General features: G+C 45.6%; 1 protein-coding gene across 13 annotated transcripts in view; it reads right to left on the reverse strand.

Annotated features, from left to right (window-relative positions):
* Positions 1–18,269, reverse strand: part of SRPK2 (SRSF protein kinase 2) — a 248,944-nt gene that overhangs the window by 9,791 nt on the left and 220,884 nt on the right. For 6 of the 13 annotated variants that reach the window (XM_055590194.1, XM_055590195.1, XM_055590200.1 and 3 more), the window contains 9 exons: positions 17,504–17,669; positions 16,333–16,358; positions 14,627–14,873; positions 13,592–14,074; positions 7,952–8,052; positions 7,734–7,841; positions 3,074–3,143; positions 2,353–2,445; positions 1,925–2,017 (listed from right to left, as the gene is read on the reverse strand). In XM_055590194.1, coding sequence (XP_055446169.1) covers positions 1,925–2,017; positions 2,353–2,445; positions 3,074–3,143; positions 7,734–7,841; positions 7,952–8,052; positions 13,592–14,074; positions 14,627–14,873; positions 16,333–16,358; positions 17,504–17,669 — 1,387 coding nt within the window. Of the gene's footprint in view, positions 1–258; positions 1,894–1,924; positions 2,018–2,352; positions 2,446–3,073; positions 3,144–7,733; positions 7,842–7,951; positions 8,053–13,591; positions 14,075–14,626; positions 14,874–16,332; positions 16,359–17,503; positions 17,670–18,269 lie in introns of those variants that run through there. The other 7 variants (XM_055590198.1, XM_055590201.1, XM_055590204.1 and 4 more) reach the window with 4 other exon arrangements.

Here is an 18,269-nt window from a genome sequence, read left to right on the forward strand (position 1 = left end):
AGCAGCAGCACAACGAAAGGAAAAGCCCCTGTGCACCTTGCTGGCTGCTGGTCGTCAGCACAGCTGATGCCTGAGGCGGGGATGAGAGCCCTCCCGGGCCTTCCCCTGCCCCCTCTGGGGCGCCCGCAGGCCCACACTGCGCGGCACATCAGGCTGCTGCTCTGGCTGCCCTCCCCTCACACCCACTCCTGACGTGGGGGAAGGCTGTGGCTGGGGCAGGTCATCTCCCAGCCAAGTCCCCATGGGGCTCAGGCCACCTACAGGCTCTGAAAATGTTCCAAAATGTGGAAGGAGTCTACCTTGATTAAAATAAACACAATTCCCCAAGTCATGCCATCCCAGGCCAAAATAATCCAGAGCTTTCCTTTGCTTCAACTATGTTCAAATAACATTTTCTGGAAATCTCCTAGGAAACTGTCCACTCTCAGCAATACTGCTGTCCAGAAATTCACAATGTACACAGTGTCTTCCTGTTTATAATAATAAAGGCATCAGCTCTCAGCATACCCCGGGTTGCAGACACCCTCTCACACCTCCTTGGAGGGAGGGTGCACCCCCAGAAGGGACCCCCAGCGGCCTGGGGGACAGTGCAACACGCCATGCCCAGTCCCCTGCTGCACTCCAGCCCCAGCTCTGCCACTGAATGTGCTGCCCTGAGTACAACCTGAGACCACGTGAAAGTCTGTGTGTGGCGAGGGGACCTTTGTACCTGCTGGAGTGACCCAGACTTGAAGACAAGATTCTCAGAACCAAACTAATACATGTCTGAAGAACATTTTCCCCAATTTTTTTTCCTGTGATGAGATTTAAAAAAAAAAAATACTACATCCAGTTACATACTTCACAGGTTACCCACTAGGTGGGCACAATGAAGTTGAGAGTCTGGTCAATGTACTCAGAGTAAGTGGAGTAGGAAAACATCATCTTTGGCATGGTTAGCAATCAGGCCTCATGCAAAAACAGGGAAATGAAATTCAAAAGATAAGACAGGATTGGTTAGCTGGAAATCAACAAAGTGAATCATAAAGCATCACTACTATACAAGAATGCCTTATCTCACAGGAAAATAAGCCAAATTTGGAGAATCAATTTGACTACAGCAGTACTTGCAAAGATTTCTAGAAACTCCATGTCCTGCCCACATCAACTTTAAAAAGTTCTTTTTTTAAAGCAAAATTGCACTCCTCCCCCTGCAAAAAAAAAAAATCTACGCTGAAAAAACATGAATTAAGAGGGCTATCCATGCTCACATGAAAGACAATGGCACTGGGGAAAGGTTCTGTAAAAATAAATTCCCTGGGGCTTTTGGGTGTTTTTAAAAATTGATCATTAACTAGGGACTATCCAGGGCAAAGAGCTGTGTTCTAGGCCATGCCAAGGGGTGATAAACAAGTATAATATTAAAATAAATCACCTACAGTACAGTGTGAGGTGAGGCCCCGGGAGAACAGGAGCTGATGTGTAAGAATGTGAGGTACACAGGATGTCACAGGCCCACTCCCCCTACAGAACCAGCTCAGACCCATGAATTAGGACGCAGACAGACTGCCATTCAGTCCACTCTCTAGGGCTCTGCTCCACTGCAAAAGCACTCTGGCTCCAGGAACAACATGGAAAATGGAAAGGCAAGTATAGCTGGTTTCTAAAAATCATTTAAACTCTTTTTATAAATACTTGAATACATGGACCGGTGCTTAGCATAAAGGAGAGGTGTGGAGAAGATCAAAGGAGTTTCGGAAGACTGTTCTCTTACAAATTCTTATCCCACAAATATCGGATGATTCTTTATTTCTTGAGAGGTTTCTTCAGCAGAATCCCGCAGGTGTAAAAGTCCAGATCTGTATCCACTGCCCAAATGTGAATGCACACTGTCTCCTTAGGGAGAGGATCATGCTGAAAATTAGTGTTACGTAAATACCGTTACCTTTTCTGGTGAAAAACTCCTTGGAATATTTCCCCAACATAGCGTATTTTCGAGGGACTTTCCCCAGCAGTTCAATGATCAATGCTATGTGATCTGCATTGGGAAACATTGCCAGCAAAACAGAAACACACGACAGTTTAATCAGTACACTGCATGCAGACACCGCTATCGCCCGCGCAGACAGAAACAGAGCGCCGCCCGCACAGAGCACAGGCTCTGCCTGAAGGCCCCTCGGAGGAGATGCACAAGGGGCCGCAGCCTGGGGCCAAATGCGGTCTCCTTCTCAACTTTGAGATCAGCACAGGAATTCTGCTGGGTTGCTTTGGGAATTTAAGAGAAATGCCTTTGTCACCATTAATGCTACCATCAGCAGCTGCTATTCCGTTTCTGTCTGCATCGTGGCGCTTTTCAAAAAGAAGAGGTACTACCTCTGCGATTGAAGAATTCCCGAGAATATTTTCCAGATAGAGCAAAGTGCCTTGGGATACTGCCTAGCAGCTCTATGATGTGGGCTATGTGGTCTATGGAGGAGAGAAAAAAAAGGATACGGGAATGGGAGGGGCAGAGGGAAGGATGGGATAAAAGAAGAGGGGGGGGAAATCGAAATTAGTAAAAAATCAGAAATAGATTCAAATCAACAATGTCTGCAGCACATCCATGCAGAGGCTTCTGGGATGGCAGGCCTCAGGACTGGAGTGTTAACGGCCAGTTAACCAGCTGACCTGAGGCCAGCTCACCCCAGGTCACCCCAGCATTGCAAGCAAGTAAGCATGGAGATGGGCAGGTTTGCAGATGGAATTCAAGCCAGAATTCCGTCGTTTTAAATTCAGCCCCCGACAGGACAGAGAAATGGGCAGCAGATCAGTGGACATAAGGACCACGGAAAGGCCTCGGGTTTGTCCGGCCTGTCCTCTCCCAGCCTGAGAGGGGGTGGGCTAAGGCCACAAGCTCCCCGCAGGGTCACCTGTGCCGGGAGGCTCTGCCCAGTCACTGTGACTGAGGGGGCTTCAAGCTCTAAGGGAAAGCATCTGAATCTGGTGTTTGAAAACCAAACACAGTTCTATTTTTGTGCAAAAACACAATGTTCTCCAGAAGGCCCGGACTCTCTGTAGACCCATACTGAGGTATTCAGCAGGCAACAATACTTACCTTCGTCTCTGGAATAGTCTTCCCCAGAATGTGGTTCAAACAAATAATCTCCCGTTGCCAGCTCAAATGCCTAGGATACAACAGATGACATGCTAAGCGCTTCAGAGACTGGGTCCAAGCCAGCAATATTTTCTGGTACAAGAGACCTACATTTTATGAGGATCTGAATCAAACCAGAGTCTCCTTTAAAGGCTCAACACCAGGCTATTTTTCTTCTTCCCAAAAGTTCAAAGAAGCTTCAGAAACATTCTTAAATATTTCGGAAGAAGCAGCTGTGTGCGGGCCTAGCCGGAACACTCCAGGGACCAGGGCTGTCTGACCCAGAGCCTGCCCGCAACCTGCAGGCTGGCCTGGGCCTGGACCGAGGATGTTGCCACCCTCCTGAAGGAAGACCTTCGTGCCTTAGTAACTGGGGGCTCCTTTCAACAACTCTCACCACTTCATTCATTTCTGATTCAACCAAAGGAAATTTCTAGAACCAAAGAAACCCCTCTTGCTGTCACCCTGGGCCAGGAGGTGCTAGATCATTGTATAGGCCGCTTGTGGATGGCAAGGAGAGCTTCCTGGTTACAGGATCAGCCCCCAAGGGTACAGGTTAGGGTGCTGGTGAGGTGACAGGAGAGGTATTTATTTCCATTTCTGCCAAACTGTCTAAGGACCATGAGTCTAATTTGCTAACAGTAAATAAAGATGACAACTGCTACTGCTCTATTGATCAAATATCATTTTCTAAAAAAATATGCTTTAAATAAGAATTTAAACAAATTAAAAGAATTCTTTTTAAAAAGAACAAGCCAAACCCCACTTCTGATCTCCCCCATACTTACTTCTCTTGTATATTAGAGTGCGCTGTTGTGGAGGCCCTCAGGGGCCCATCCCTGCTTCACCGATGCCCAGGGATCAGTGGCTGCTGCACTGCCCGCTCCCTCTCCAGACCTGGCCGAACTGGCCCACCCTCTCCCCTTCTGTTGATGATCGCCAACGTGCAACGAGGGCACCCACGAGGGAAGGCTCATCTGCCTGGGGTGTGGTCCCGCACAAACCAAGGCAAGTGCACTTAGCCCAGGACATCTCTTCCTCTTGCATTATTATTTTTTTTTAAAGAAAGGAGGGAAGTAGGATGACAAGCCTCTTGGCAGCTACCCTGCGATGAGCACTAGTTCATGAACTCAGGATCCCTGCCCTGAACCAGACCTGGGTCTGAGCTGAACCCAGATGTGCCAGGTCTTGGTATGGAGCAAGGGGGCAGGCACCTCAGGGCCTGCCCTCTCCACCCAGAACACAACAAGGACACTACCGGCAACCCCAGATCAGGGTGAAAAACTTCATGCCTGGCCACAGGTCCAAGGGCAACAAGTGGATCAGACACTAAATGTCCAAAAGCGTCTTTCTCACCGGGGACACAAGCCAAGAGAAAATGGTAAAAGCCCAATGCAGGCAGAAGACTCTGGAAGTTGAGGGATGGATCCATGGAAAGCATCAACTGCTCTTTACCATCCTTGGTTTCGCCTCATTCCTCTAATTGATTTCTAAAACCATTCCAATCTGGTTGTATGCATTTCTGTCAGCCTAACACTAAGCTACATCAGCTCAGCATTTTGTAAAGATGGCCATTTTGATTAGCATCCATGTATTTCCAAGGAAATACAACTTGAAGAAGCCTGTCAATGAAATGGTAAGGAAGAGGCAAGATGAAGGCTCCCCAACAAGTTATCAGGTCCTGATTCTCTGAATCGTGATAAGACTTTCTTTTTTTCTGCATGTTGTCGTTCTCTTTTATTATGTATCAAATTGTCTCCAACGTAAGTTACAACCTGATTAAACTCAATACTTCTTTCTAAAATCAATTTAAAGACACACAAAAAAATCTCTTTGTATACAATATCTTTTGTCCAGAGTCTAGCAAATATAATATCTTTCATTGCAGGATTTCTGCTTAAAAGATTTTAACAAATAGGACATAGACAACAGGATAAACACGCACCATAATGAAACATTAGCCTCTGTACTTTGCCACAGGTTTCAACTCTCTGAGTTACTCTCAATATAACTTTGTTGTTACTGTCCATGTTTAATACTGGAGAGATCTGGGTTCTTCCCTCGGTACTTGGTGCAGGACCCTCAGATGGCTTCCCTGGAACAGCATTTGCCTTCAGGCTCTGGGGAGACCAGGTACCCCTTTCCTGAAATGCTATCGCATAGCAAAGCACTCCATTCTGAATAAATAAGGTCACGAATTCCTTCCATGATGTGAACACTCCTGAGCAGTTTGGTGAAACGTGTCAAGACTGGCACGTTTTCTTGTCTTTATGGCACTGACTGGGGGTCACCATGGAGCCCTATTCAAGGATTCTGACACACAAATGCAGAACCACCAATGTCAGGATCCACACCAAATGTTTAGATCATGCACACTTACATCTGGAGGAGTGCTAAAGCTCAAGAAAAGAACAAGAGAGTCAGCCACTGACATATCCCAGCTATTCCGCCTCACCCTGTCCAGCTCCAAGAGCACTCCGCCCTGCCAGTGGCAAACGCACTAGCCAGTGAACACGGGCACCAGCCACCACTCTTCCCTCCACTGGAGTCTCTAAGACGTAATGCCATTGACAACAAAGAACCCTGGGTTTTACCACTAAGAGCAATCCAGAGCTTTATTACAGCTTGGTGTCACGAATTTAATACACCGTTATGTATTTAAACTTTAACAGAAGTGGGGTGGGTGACGACTGCCTCACCTTCACCAGTTTCTCTACGGAGAACAAGACGGGACCTCTCAGTCATGACCTCCAGGGATGAGTGGGGTGGGAATGAAGGCTTGCCCCACTCCCAGAAAATCACCCCTAATTATAAGGAACTGTATAAGCAGCTCTAAAAGCACTGAGGGACTTCACTTCTTGGGAAGGGAGGAGGCAGAAGGGGACGGAGAGAGAGCGTGACACCGACGCCCCAGTTCCCAGTGATTACAGGGGCTGGAAGGACAGGGGCCGGTGCGGAGGCGCACACTCATCTCACGGAGAGCAAGACAGATAATCTGGTAAAAACTGCACTGGCAGCTCCAGCACTATGCTACTGCATCTGTGATCTTGTCCTATTTTTCTGGTTATATCACCAAAATTTAACACCCAAAATTAGAAGTACAAGATTTCAGAGTTGAAAGAGTTTTCAGAGTGTAATTCAGGACAACCCACATATGGCCCCTTCTGTGTAGCTGAAGACAAGTAAGGCCTGACCTCACACGTCCGGAAACAGAACACTGCTCCCCCGCAGCTCCAACTGGTGGAAGTGCCCTCCCTCTCCTGACCTGGCCTCTGCCTCCCACTGCCTCCCAGCCCTTCCACCCCATCCTGCCCCTGGACTCCTGCAGAGGGAGCCTGATTTCTTCCCTACATTCAAAGCAGCCATGACACACACACCAGCTCTTCTAACCGTTTGTCTCCATACCCAGCACAGCAAGGACTCAGTTTTTTATACTTATTGAGAAATGCAATTTTAAAATTATTCTCTGGCATTACCCATCAGAGAACAGAAAGGCATACTTTCTGTTCTAGACCTCTTTGGCCATACTGGTTGCAAACTTGAAAGACAGAGTTTCTTTTTTCATAGTTTTAGCATCAAAGGACACACACACAATGAGCGCTGCAGTAACCTTTAAATCACAGACGGTTGTATTTATTCTGCACTCTTTTTTTTTTTTTTAGTGAGAAGACAAGTACCAAGGTTTACACACATGCTCTCTCACTTTAAACAGAAAAGAAGAATGGGGGGGGGGGTGGGGGGAGACGATACAAGAAAATCATGAAACACCACATGAGGCAACAGATACACCCATGTTTCCAACAAAAGACCACCAAGCTCAGCTCACTAAGAGAAACTGGCCAGGAAACAGGACCAAGAAAGAAACTGAAACTGGCTTATAGACAAGGGACTATTCATGCTCATTGGTTCACAGGTAAGGAGAGAGTGAGAAGAGACACTGGTGGAACTTGGGAGAGTTTAGACACAACCAGACTTTTGATGCACACAAGTGGCAGCAAAAAGGCTCTGCTATATCTCTATGTATCTATATATAGAGAGAAACAAGAGGCAGCCTGAGGCCCTGAGGAAAACCATCGCCAAGCTGCCTGTGGGACCAGACTCACTCAAACAGCACACACAGCTGCTGGTACCTCCGACGAGGCTAGACGGCCTAGAGCCGTAAGCCAGAACAGACTGTGCTTAACAGGAGAGAGCATCAACAGTGGTATGTGGGAGAGCCTCTCCTCTCCAGTAACACGTCTGTCAGACCGCCTCAAACCTTCCCCTAAATCACAGCTATTTCATCTTCCTCCCCAGCCTGAGTGAGGGAAACACAGGCTGTGTATAGCCCACAAGACTTCAAGAGCCAACAGGAATTACGTGAAGTCCATCACCACGGCGGAGGTCTGTAGCTGGGGGCTATAGAGGGCCTTGCAAGGTTGTCTCTCACAAGCCCAAATCAAAACATACACCAGGACACGCCTGAGAAGGATCCTGCCAACTCTAAACCTTGCCCGCCCACCCCTCCATGGACAACCTCCTGTCAGAAGGCTTAGGCCATGGGCACTCATAAGACTGGCCTACTGTGGGGACTAAAGGGATGAGCCTTTACATGGAGGAAAAGGGCACAGGCTGCTCTTACCATACATGCCGTACTCCAAATGTCAGCAGGCGTACTGTAACCTGCTCCTATTAAAACCTCTATGGATCTATACTGACGCGTCTGGATGTCTTCTGTGAAGTGTTTATGCTGGAAGGGAACAGACTACATTACTGTGGAGGAACTCAGACGTTAAAAAAGAGAAAAAGCATCGTCTAATACATGATCACAACCAAAGAAAGAAAAAACACTTTACTTACCACCCAACAAGCATTTCCAAGGTCTGCAATTTTAACTCTAATCTTATCGGCATTCCGTGGGTCCAGGGGATTCACCAGCAGGTCGGCTGCCCGGGTTTTCGCTGGCATGAGTAAACAGCAGGACAGTTAGGGCCTGGGTTAAGTGGTTTGCATGTGTGTACACAATGCTTGCAGGGCACACTCCTTTTCTAGAAAAGTAGTGGCATGATCATTTAGGCCTGGAATCCTGTAAGTTGACCTCAACAAATTTAAGTTCTCAAATTCTCCATCTCAGGGAAATACTTCATAAGAGGGCAAGCTGCCCAGAGACCCCATGCACACTGACTTGCCCATTCTCCTTTCTCCCCCTCCTTCACCTCTGGGTCAGGCCACTCAGTTCCTGTAACTTTTAGCTGTTCCTCATTAGACCACATCAGTTCCCTACTGGTTTCCGTCTAGCTCGGAAGTGTGATATTACTAAACTCGAGGGTAGAGAGAATATTCCCCTGCAGGATGGAGAGGTGTATGTGTGCGTGCATGCATGTGGGGCGGAGAGGGGTGTGTGTGTGTATGTAAGAGTTGGACCATAAAGAAGGCTGAGCGCCAAAGAATTGATGCTTTTGAACTGTGGTGCTGGAAAAGACTCTGGAGAGTCCCTTGGACTGCAAGAAGATCCAACCAGTCAATCCTAAAGGCAATCAACCCTGAATATTCACTGGAAGGACTGATACTGAAGCTTCAATACTTTGGCCACCTGATGTGAAGAGCTAACTCATTAGAAAAGACTCTGATGATAGGAAAGACTGAGGGCAGGAGGAGAAGAGGGTGACAGAGGTTGAGATGGTTGCATTTTATCACTGACTCAAGAGACATGAGTTTGAGCAAACTCTGGGAGACTGTGAAGGACAGGAAAGCCTGGCATGCTGCAATCCATGAGATTGCAAGGGGTCAGACATGACTTAGCGACTGAACAACCATTTTTGGGCAGACCCTTGTATGAAGCTTGGCATCCCAGGCAGGCAGCAAGACCAGGCGGCATGTACCATGAGTAGGGCAGTGAGTGGGTGAGGCATCCAAGACCTGGGGCGCCCACAAAGCTTCCCAGGAGGGGCCAGAAAATGCGAGAGAACTCTGGGTGACATTTTAGCCCTCAAGACCTGTTCCTCAGACTGATGGATCAACCCAAGTCAGTCAGACTCTGGTGTTTTCTTTTTTTCTATCTGCCCTAGGCCCACATCCCTCTTTATAAAGAAGTTGTAACACCATGAGGTCTCACCAAAGGCCAGGTATGAGCCAAGGAGAAGAAACACAGAAATCAGAAATGATAAGGGCGGCAGCACAGAGACCCACACAGACATGTGAGTGTTCACACTGAACAGGGAATGGGCTGAGAAACTGAGTTCCAGAGAAAGCAAAAATGCTGTCCCAACAGACCGATGGCCACACCGGAAATGGCCAGATGAATCCCTCCTACCACTAAATAAAGGAGAGTCAGAAGGCACAACAGTGGAATTAGAGCTTTGCAGAACTGGATTCAAATTTAATTTTCAACATCTGCAAGTTACAAATGACTTAAACACTGTGAGGCTCAGTTCTCAGTAAAGGAGGAAGAGAAAAGGACCATCCTCACCCCCCAAAACAAAAGCAGACCAAACACAGGAGAGCTAGGGGCTCCACTCTACCTGCCCTCTGAGGCCAAGGCTTCTATTTAGGCCAGAGAGGGACCAGACAAGGATGAGAGGCCACGTGGTGGGTGCCACCACTCCAAACGTGAAGCACAGCTTCTACACACTGCATTTCACTTTTGCAAGCATCACAAAGTCAAACCACTGTTAATCCAGGCACCACCGGTACAGTTTCTTTGCATTTAATACTCCTGGCTTCTGAGCACCAAAGTCTCTTTGGTGACCTGCTGTTAGCCTCCGGGTTTCTGTCTGTGCATGGTTACCCAGCACACAATGCCTTCCAAATGATACTCAGAAATCTACCTCAAAAATTTAACCATACTCAGAACACACAGGAGGTAAAAGAGAATCAGTTTGCATCTCTTTTCTCAGTGTGACAGTTTCCTGCTCTAAGTGTCTGTGAAAGGTTACCAGACTACAACACTCAAAAAGGCCCATTTAAATACAGGGACACACACACTCGCTACATAATCATAGACATTTTGCTTCGCCCAGAAATCAGATCACCTCTCCTGATTCAGTCACTATTATGCAACTATATCATGGCTTATCCTTGCTCTCTGCTACTAAGGAGGGAATGAAAAGTGCAAAGAGAAAGGCAGGAAGATTTCGCTTCAGGAAGGGCTGGTGCTGTTAAGTCTCTGAGTGTCACTGTATTCATGCCATCAAGTGAGCCTGAGTGCCAGCAAGATGCCGCCCAGCGGGGCCGCCATGATGAACAGCCACCGTCACTTATCTGCAAGGCACTGTGCAGGCCTTCACTGATACTTTAAGTTTAAAACAGCCTTACAAGGAAGGCATGAATAGTCTCTTTATATGCAGGAGATTTAATACCAGCCCAAGGAAAGAGCAGAACTATAAGATTTAACACTCAAACCGTACCTCTCTGTTCACCAAGTATTTACGAGTCCCTTCCATGTGGCGACTGCCGTCCGGGCACCAGAAGAGCAAGGTTCTGCCACCACACCCTAATTAGGAAACTCACATGCTCGTTGAGAATATGGATGATAAATAAATAAAACGAATGATTCACATACTATGTCAAGTAACTCTATATGCTAAGAAGAAAAAAGCAGAGAACAGAGATGGATTACTGATGAGGGCATTCAGCCCAAGGGGTCTTTTCTGAGAAGGTGATGTTTGAGGAGCGGTCTGAACGCAGGGCAGCATGAAGGAGAGAGGCTCTGGGCAGACATGACAGCAAGTCCAAAGCGCAGAGAGGCAGAAATAAACTTGCGCCCTTGAGAAACTTCAGAAAGAAGACCGTGTGGGAGGAGCAGAACCAGCAGGGGAGACAGAGGTGGGTGGGGACGGTATCAGAAGGAGAGGCGCTAGGGATGGACTGTGCGGGGCTGTCAGCTTCAGAGAATGAGGTGGAAATATCTTGGAGATTGGGGGTGGGGGCATGCTTTAAAAAGCCCTCTCTGAACTGCTCTGCAGGAAACAGTCTAGGGAGCAAGAGTGGGAAAGAGAAGAGCGTGGAGCTGTGTTCCAGCATCCAGCCAAGCACTGCCGACGACACGGCCACCACGAGGTGAGGGCGACAGGACGTGTGCACTGCAAGCGCCACCCTGCTCCCAGGACTCTCTAATACTATACAAGAGTAAAATATATATACAGAATATTATTTGTGTGTGTATATATATATCCAGCAGCTAATAATCCAAGAGGAACCCTGCCTCCTCTTCCCAACCTTCAGTGGCTACACAATTACTCCAGGGAGAAGTTCACATTCTCTAGCCTGCCACATAAGGTGATCCTCAATCTTCTCATTCCAGCCCCAGCATTTCTTCTACTATTTCTTGATATACACCCTCTGCTGCAACAACAAGGATCCACACAAACTGAGTGAAGAGTACTTCTTCCACTTCCTGTTCTTTAGTGCCCCGTGGCCAACTGCCAGCCTCCAGGACAGGATCCTCCCAACAGGAAACAAAGCACCTCCGTGCGGAGGCTGTCCACAGTTCTCCAACGACCAGGCTTTGAAAACCCAAACTGAGTGCCTCCAAACAAATGACTGGATGAACGAAAAGGTCAGCTTGGTAACAGACTGGCACCAGAGGGAAAACCAGACCTGCTCTTTCTCCCAGAAGCATCAGCAAGCATGCCACGTTCACACAGACACTCGATATTAGGACTTAAAAATAAATAGGGAAGAGACCTGCTACACTTGAGATTACTAAACCTTTTTATGCTGTTTACTCCATCAACAAAAGATGTTTGAACATTCATTTCAATATATGCGTGTTTATAAAGTTTACATACTACTGTTCCTATACATTATGTACATTATAAAACATTTACAAGATCTTAATAGCAAAAACTACTCAGCAACAAGTCTGAATTCAGCCTGGGTCCTGTCCCAAGTATGAACTTGGGACCCGTGGTTCTAGAAGAGCGAGGAGGCACCTGGAGAATAATGAGATTGTGTCAAAAGGACCCAAGAACCACATTGAAGAGGCTGACAAAGGCCAAATTTGGGGTAATTCTGGCATTAAAAAAAAAAAAGCTGTAAATGATAACAACACACAATTGGATGTGTTAATCGAAAGAAAAAAGAATCAGTGAGTCCGTACCACAGAGGAACACGGAAGGTACGTCAGGGAGGGGGTGATTCGGGAAAGAGCATGAAAGCCTCGCACCTTCCCCAGACACCATGCCCTGCGCATCCCTTCCATCCGGCTGTTGCTGACTTACATCCTTTCTTCATTAACAGACCATCCAGCAGCTAGCTGACTGTTTTCCTGAGTTCTGTGAGCTGCTCTAACAAATTAATCTAACCCCAGGACAGCATCACGGAAACCTCCAATTCAGAACTTACCAGAAGCAGAGATGACGACTTGGACTTGTGACGGGTTGGGGGTGGGGGATTGATACAGTCTGATGAAACTGAGCCCTAGACCCTGGCATGTGACCCTATCTCCAGGCAGTGTCAAACTTGACTTAAACTGCGAGACACTGAGCCGGCGCTGGAGAGCTATTTAGCGTAGGAAAGCCCCTACACATACACTTGGTACCTGAAGTGTCAGCAGTAGTACGGGAATAGAATGAGGGTCAAGGAGAATAAGAGGTGAGTTTTTCCTTAGATGAAGCCACATGGCTTGTGAAAGCATTTCAAGCACTTTTAAACCTGGTCAGAGTAAAGGTAGACAGGAGGAGAATACGTCTATCCAAGTTACAAGAAAAACCACACCCTTAGGATGACTAGCTGTGGCCAGTGAGTAACAGAGGACTCTGCAGGTCTCTGGGGCTGCAGAACATCCTGAGCTATTTGCAGGACTGGCTCATCAACGGACTCGCCATGTGTTAACATTCTTGTCAGCAGAGGGAGCAGAGGAGGTTTCTGAGCTTTTCCTCTGTGGGCCAGAGTGCAAGCCAACTGTGACACAGTTTGCCTCCTGAAGTCCCCCAGCACACTGCAGGCAGAGATATGTCATGTGGCATCCACCCTCAAAATCAGGGTTTGATATACACCATCACCACATTTAAACCTACGTCACTTCCTTTAAAATTTTAACAGCAGAGTGGTGTAATCAAGAACAGCTATCAAAATAAAGATATTTTTTCCTCAATACAGATAGAGAGCAGGCACATCTTCCCTTGACTAGAAATGAAGCAGAACAAAAAAACCAAAAACTAAACATAGCATTTTTATCAGATGGAAGTACACTATAGAAAGCTACAGGGCAAAGTGCTAGACTTGGAAAACTTTTGCAAAGGTATCATCACTAAGACAGAAGAAGGAAAAAAAAAACTCCGAAATGGGATCTGATATGCAGAGGGCAAGAGAAATCCTAGTGGCCCAGGATATTTTTAAAATTATACTAACTTACTCACGGTTACAAAAGTAATAAAATAAAAGTGCTTACTGCATACACACATGGCTATACCTCCTCCAGGGAATCCCCTTCCCAGTATCTGTCAGGGGCAGGACACTCAGGGACTGAAAGCAGAGCTCATGGGAAGGAACACTTACTTTTTGGCAAATCCCCAGTGCTGGAGGCTGAAACTGTCCTGCTTCTGTCATGGGATGGACTGCTTTCCTCATGCTCAGTAAGGGGGGATCCCTCAGAAAGTGCAGAGCCACAAGCCACAGGTTCTAAGGGCCCAGAGAACAATGATGTGGAAAATTCTGGAAACTGTGACTCGGGAATTTTATGTCGTCCATTTGGCAATTCACCATTGAATTGTTCATAGGAGCTGCTATACGTGTAATCGCTTTCTGCATTTGGCTCATCGAGGTTACATTCCTCGGGATTTGGGCAATCTTCCTCATCGTCGTCTTCATCATCCAGCTGTTGCTCCAGTAAGAAGGGGCCGTTCTCAATATGGCCGTTAGTTTTCGGTGATTCTATCCAGGTAGGGTCTATGTTCGCGAGCTCCTGTTCAACATCGTCTTCATCTTTCTCAGTGTTCTCTTTCTCAGTGTCTTCTTTCTCCTCCTGGTCCTCAGCTTCACCTTACGAAGCGGAAGGGTGAGAATTAGAGCTTGTCACTCTCCTGAACAGAGTGCACTAGGCATTTATCCTCTCCAACAAGAGACATGTTTGAGCCTGCTAACTGCACTTGCTACAGAGCAAATACCTCTGGGCTCTCGGGGTAAATCTCCAGGTTCTCTAAATCTTATTTTTCGTTTACTAAATAACTAGCCTCCTCTTATTAGAAAAAGTTAGCTCTTAGAGAAAATGAGCATAAACAGAGCTGTATTTCCATTTTCTACCCTCTCCTATATAATCTTCAGAGATTGTCTAAGGGTACATTACTGTTAAGTCAAAGCTTAATCACAAAATGAAGGACAATCATTAACATGATAAAGACATGGTGCTTCTCAGACACTTTCCATTAAAAAACAAAAACTATTTTGAAACCTATTTCTGGTGCATATTTTACAAAGCAAGTATCAGACAGCTCCCACATTCTCCAGGGAAGACCCTCAGGTCTGAAACACAGCAGCGCCAAGTCGCCCTGCGTGAGGCCCTGGGGTGCAGCCCGCTCTCCAGTGTTCACTGACCATTGTTATTTGCAGTCTCTCCCTCAGCCACCTCCTCCAGTCCTGCTGTTTTTAGCTTCACCTCTGGGTGGTATTCATCATCTTGCTCATTGGAAGGTACAACTGACGTGACGTTTTCCTCTATTATTTTTCTTTCAGCTTCTCGCTCCAATTCTTCTATTTCCTGCAAGCGCTTTTCCAGTAACTCAGCCTGCCTTTTCTGCTTCTTTTTCATTTTTTTCTTTTTGTTTTTAGATATTTTTCCTATCTACAACATGTTAAGAAAATAGCACAGGTCAGTTTGCTTCTTTTTAAAGCACTATGCAGCAGCGTCTAAGTGCTGGTAACATGGCAAATACCAACACAGTCTGTTTTCTCAGGTCTATTCAATTAAAATCACATGCCCAGACATGAGATCCACAATATGGTTAGCGTTGCAGCAAAGCCAGAAAAAAAAGAAACCAGTGCTGATATCAAGTAGCGGGACTACTACCAGCTCCTGCCAATGGAGAGATACAGCTTAAATCCAGCAAGCCTTTTCCCTTTAAATTCTAAGAACTAAATATGCCGAGGCATTCCTGCCTTTAGACAAGAAGCGTCTCTTACAAGTTTCATTTGCTGCTGCCTGTCTACAAAGTATTAACAATGTTCCCTTCTCTACTGTCTTACTCAACTCTCTGCCAAAACAGGTGTACTTCATTCATGTTTGGTCAACAGCGCTGTTTGTGCTTGGGTCTCACAAAGTTGTTAACAACAGCCAAGACAGCAGGAACTGTAAGAAATGAACATATGAAGTAAAGGGAAAAAAAGAGAAAGCCATGGTTTCAGTCTGCCTCCAGTCATGGCCATCTGACTTGGAAAGTACTGGCAATGGGATCCTCCAGTCTTTCACAGAACCAATAATCAAAGCAAGCTGCTCAAGCCACGGCAGAGCTCAGCAGGCCAGGCGGCAGAATTCTTACAGCTCCCCCTCCTGCTGGGACTCCCACTCCAGACTGAGGGTTGCTGGCTGCACTCTGGAGTTCTGCACATTTCCTTCCAAGGGCTTTCGGGTCATAAAGATCTTTAAAACTTGCAGGTGACCCATTAACTTGAGATATACATATATTCTATGCTTGATTGGAACCAAGACTAAACCAGGTTTAGGTCCTCTGGGCTAGAATTTAATTTCAAACAGCCTGCTTCATGTGCTCACACTTCATATTTTGATAGGAAAACACAGATAACGCTCTTTCACATTTAACTACTAGCTGGAAAAAAATTAGAACAGCAGCTTCAGAAAAAATAGGTAACTTAGAGGCAAAGTAGAAATAATAGAAAGTGTTTGTGGAATAATCACACTTAAAACCCTATCTCTATAACCTCACATTTTATCAGACTCAGCCAACAGCACTCCAGAAAGTACACGAGGAAAACACAGAATTTGGGACAGCTCTAATTATCCCACCTCTAAAAATCACTTCACTTTTTCAAAACATTGTCTTGCATATTTAAGGATACACAGCATTTATAAACATGGCTGTCTTTTACACTAAAATACATGACAACATCTGTGATTGAGAAAGGAACAACAACAGCAACAAATAGTAAAACTAATTGCCTCAAACAACCCTTAAAGAAAAGCTGTTGCAGAAAGAAACAAAAACTAATGTTACAATTAGAAAAGTTCAATAATGACTAGTCACTTTTGACAAGGAGGTAATATAAGTATGTGTGTAAGTACTTACAGGTTTTTGCTGTGGAGCAGTACTCACTAAAAACAAAACAAAACAAAGTGAACATTTAGAGTGAAACAGATACTTATCTTTTTGTAGGTAATCTGAACTGTAAAATGAAATAACTACTGCCTTTCAATGGCTATACAACTTAAACAACTGTTAAATATTAAAGCTTGTTAATCACAGAGCCCTAAAGAAAGTTTATCTAACTCAAACAAATGATTGGCTCTTAAAAAGCAAAGCCATAGTGGTTCACATGGAGTCATTTCTCTTATTAATCTGAAATTAAACACTCATTCATTTCAAAAACACACAATCACAAAACACTGACTGATAAGAAAATGGAGAAGAGTGACACAACCCAACTTGTTTATAGACAATGAGATGAACAATTAATTTACACATCTATGTTTGAAAACTATTTCACAAGTTTATACAACTAAAATAGATCCAATACTACTGCAAATAGTCTAGAAATGACATGAACAGACTTGGCCAATGTCAAAAGCTTAACAGACTATGGTTCCATTATCTAAACAGCAACCTGATGGTAGAAAACAAGATTCCTAAGTGGCTCATCTGCCAACAGCCTCAGTTTGAGGGCCTTCCCGCTGCAGTCCCTGTGTATACCTGACAGCACACTAGGGCAGAAAGCACGTGGAGAGAGGATGAAAGCGTCATCCACCCTTCACGGCCACCTTGACACCTTGTGAAAACCAGAAATAAAACTTCATACACCAATGCTCAAGTCAGTTGATCTTCTTTCACCCTGAAGTTCTTGTAACTAATTTTAAGTGCACCAGTTACACTGATGTAACTATGCTCAATGGAGACAAGGAAGCATTCTGCTGATTGTAGGTCAGCTACAGGAAACCTGTTACTATACACTCCTCTGTAGAGAAGTGGCCAACGCAGACAACGTTCAAATGGAAATGAAGCAGCAGGTAAGAAGAGTTCAGTGACCTTTTAAGGGAGGACAAAGCTAAGTAATTCAAATATTAAAGTACAACTTAATTGGGGCATCTTCCTTCTCAAGAAAAAGGTCTACTTATTACCAGTCATCGGGCTCTTATGCAAGTTCTTAACATGTACACATTTAACTCAATTGCTTCCTATGAACAACTTTGCAGGTTCTCAATGCCCCTACACAGACTGACACAAAGCTGGCCCAGCCTCTCACCTGCAGACCCTGAAGGAGGAGGAGCGCCCGCTTTCTGCCACTCAGTGGCCTCGGCTGCCATTCTTCTCACATATGCATCGTCCACACACATCAAGATGTTTTCCGGCTTTATGTCAGTATGAATGATCTTGCACTTACTGTGGAGATAATCTAACCCTTGAAGGACCTGATCACATAAAATCAGAAAGGAGTTATTAATACTTTTATTATTCAACATTTATTTGTAAAATAGTTACAGTCATTACAAGGCACAATAGGAACTTGGGCCCGATAGGAACCCAGGTCCTTCCCATAAGCAACCAGTGGATATCATTCTGGAGATAATTTATGCTCATAGAAGCAAATGCATTTAAACATACGCTTATTAAAATAACAACTGTGGTGAGATGTAATTTACATGTCACACAATTCACTTTTTTTTTCAATTCACCCTTTTAAGTGTACAATAGAATGGTTCTTAGATGTGCAATGGTCATCACTATATAATTTAGAACACGTTCATCACACAAAGAAGAAATACTGCACCCATTAGCAGTCACTCCCCGTCTCCTTCCAACCCCTCTAGCCCTGCTGCTGCTGCTGCTAAGTCACGTCAGTCATGTCCGACTCTGTGCAACCCCATAGACGGCAGCCCACCAGGTTCCCCCGTCCCTGGGATTCTCCAGGCAAGAGCACTGGAGTGGGTTGCCATTTCCTCCTCCAATGCATGAAAGTGAAAAGTAAAAATGAAGTCGCTCAGTCGTGTCCGACTCTTAGCAACCCCATG

This window comes from Bubalus kerabau, chromosome 8, assembly GCF_029407905.1.
Source record: "Bubalus kerabau isolate K-KA32 ecotype Philippines breed swamp buffalo chromosome 8, PCC_UOA_SB_1v2, whole genome shotgun sequence".
Classification (NCBI taxonomy): domain Eukaryota; kingdom Metazoa; phylum Chordata; class Mammalia; order Artiodactyla; family Bovidae; genus Bubalus; species Bubalus kerabau.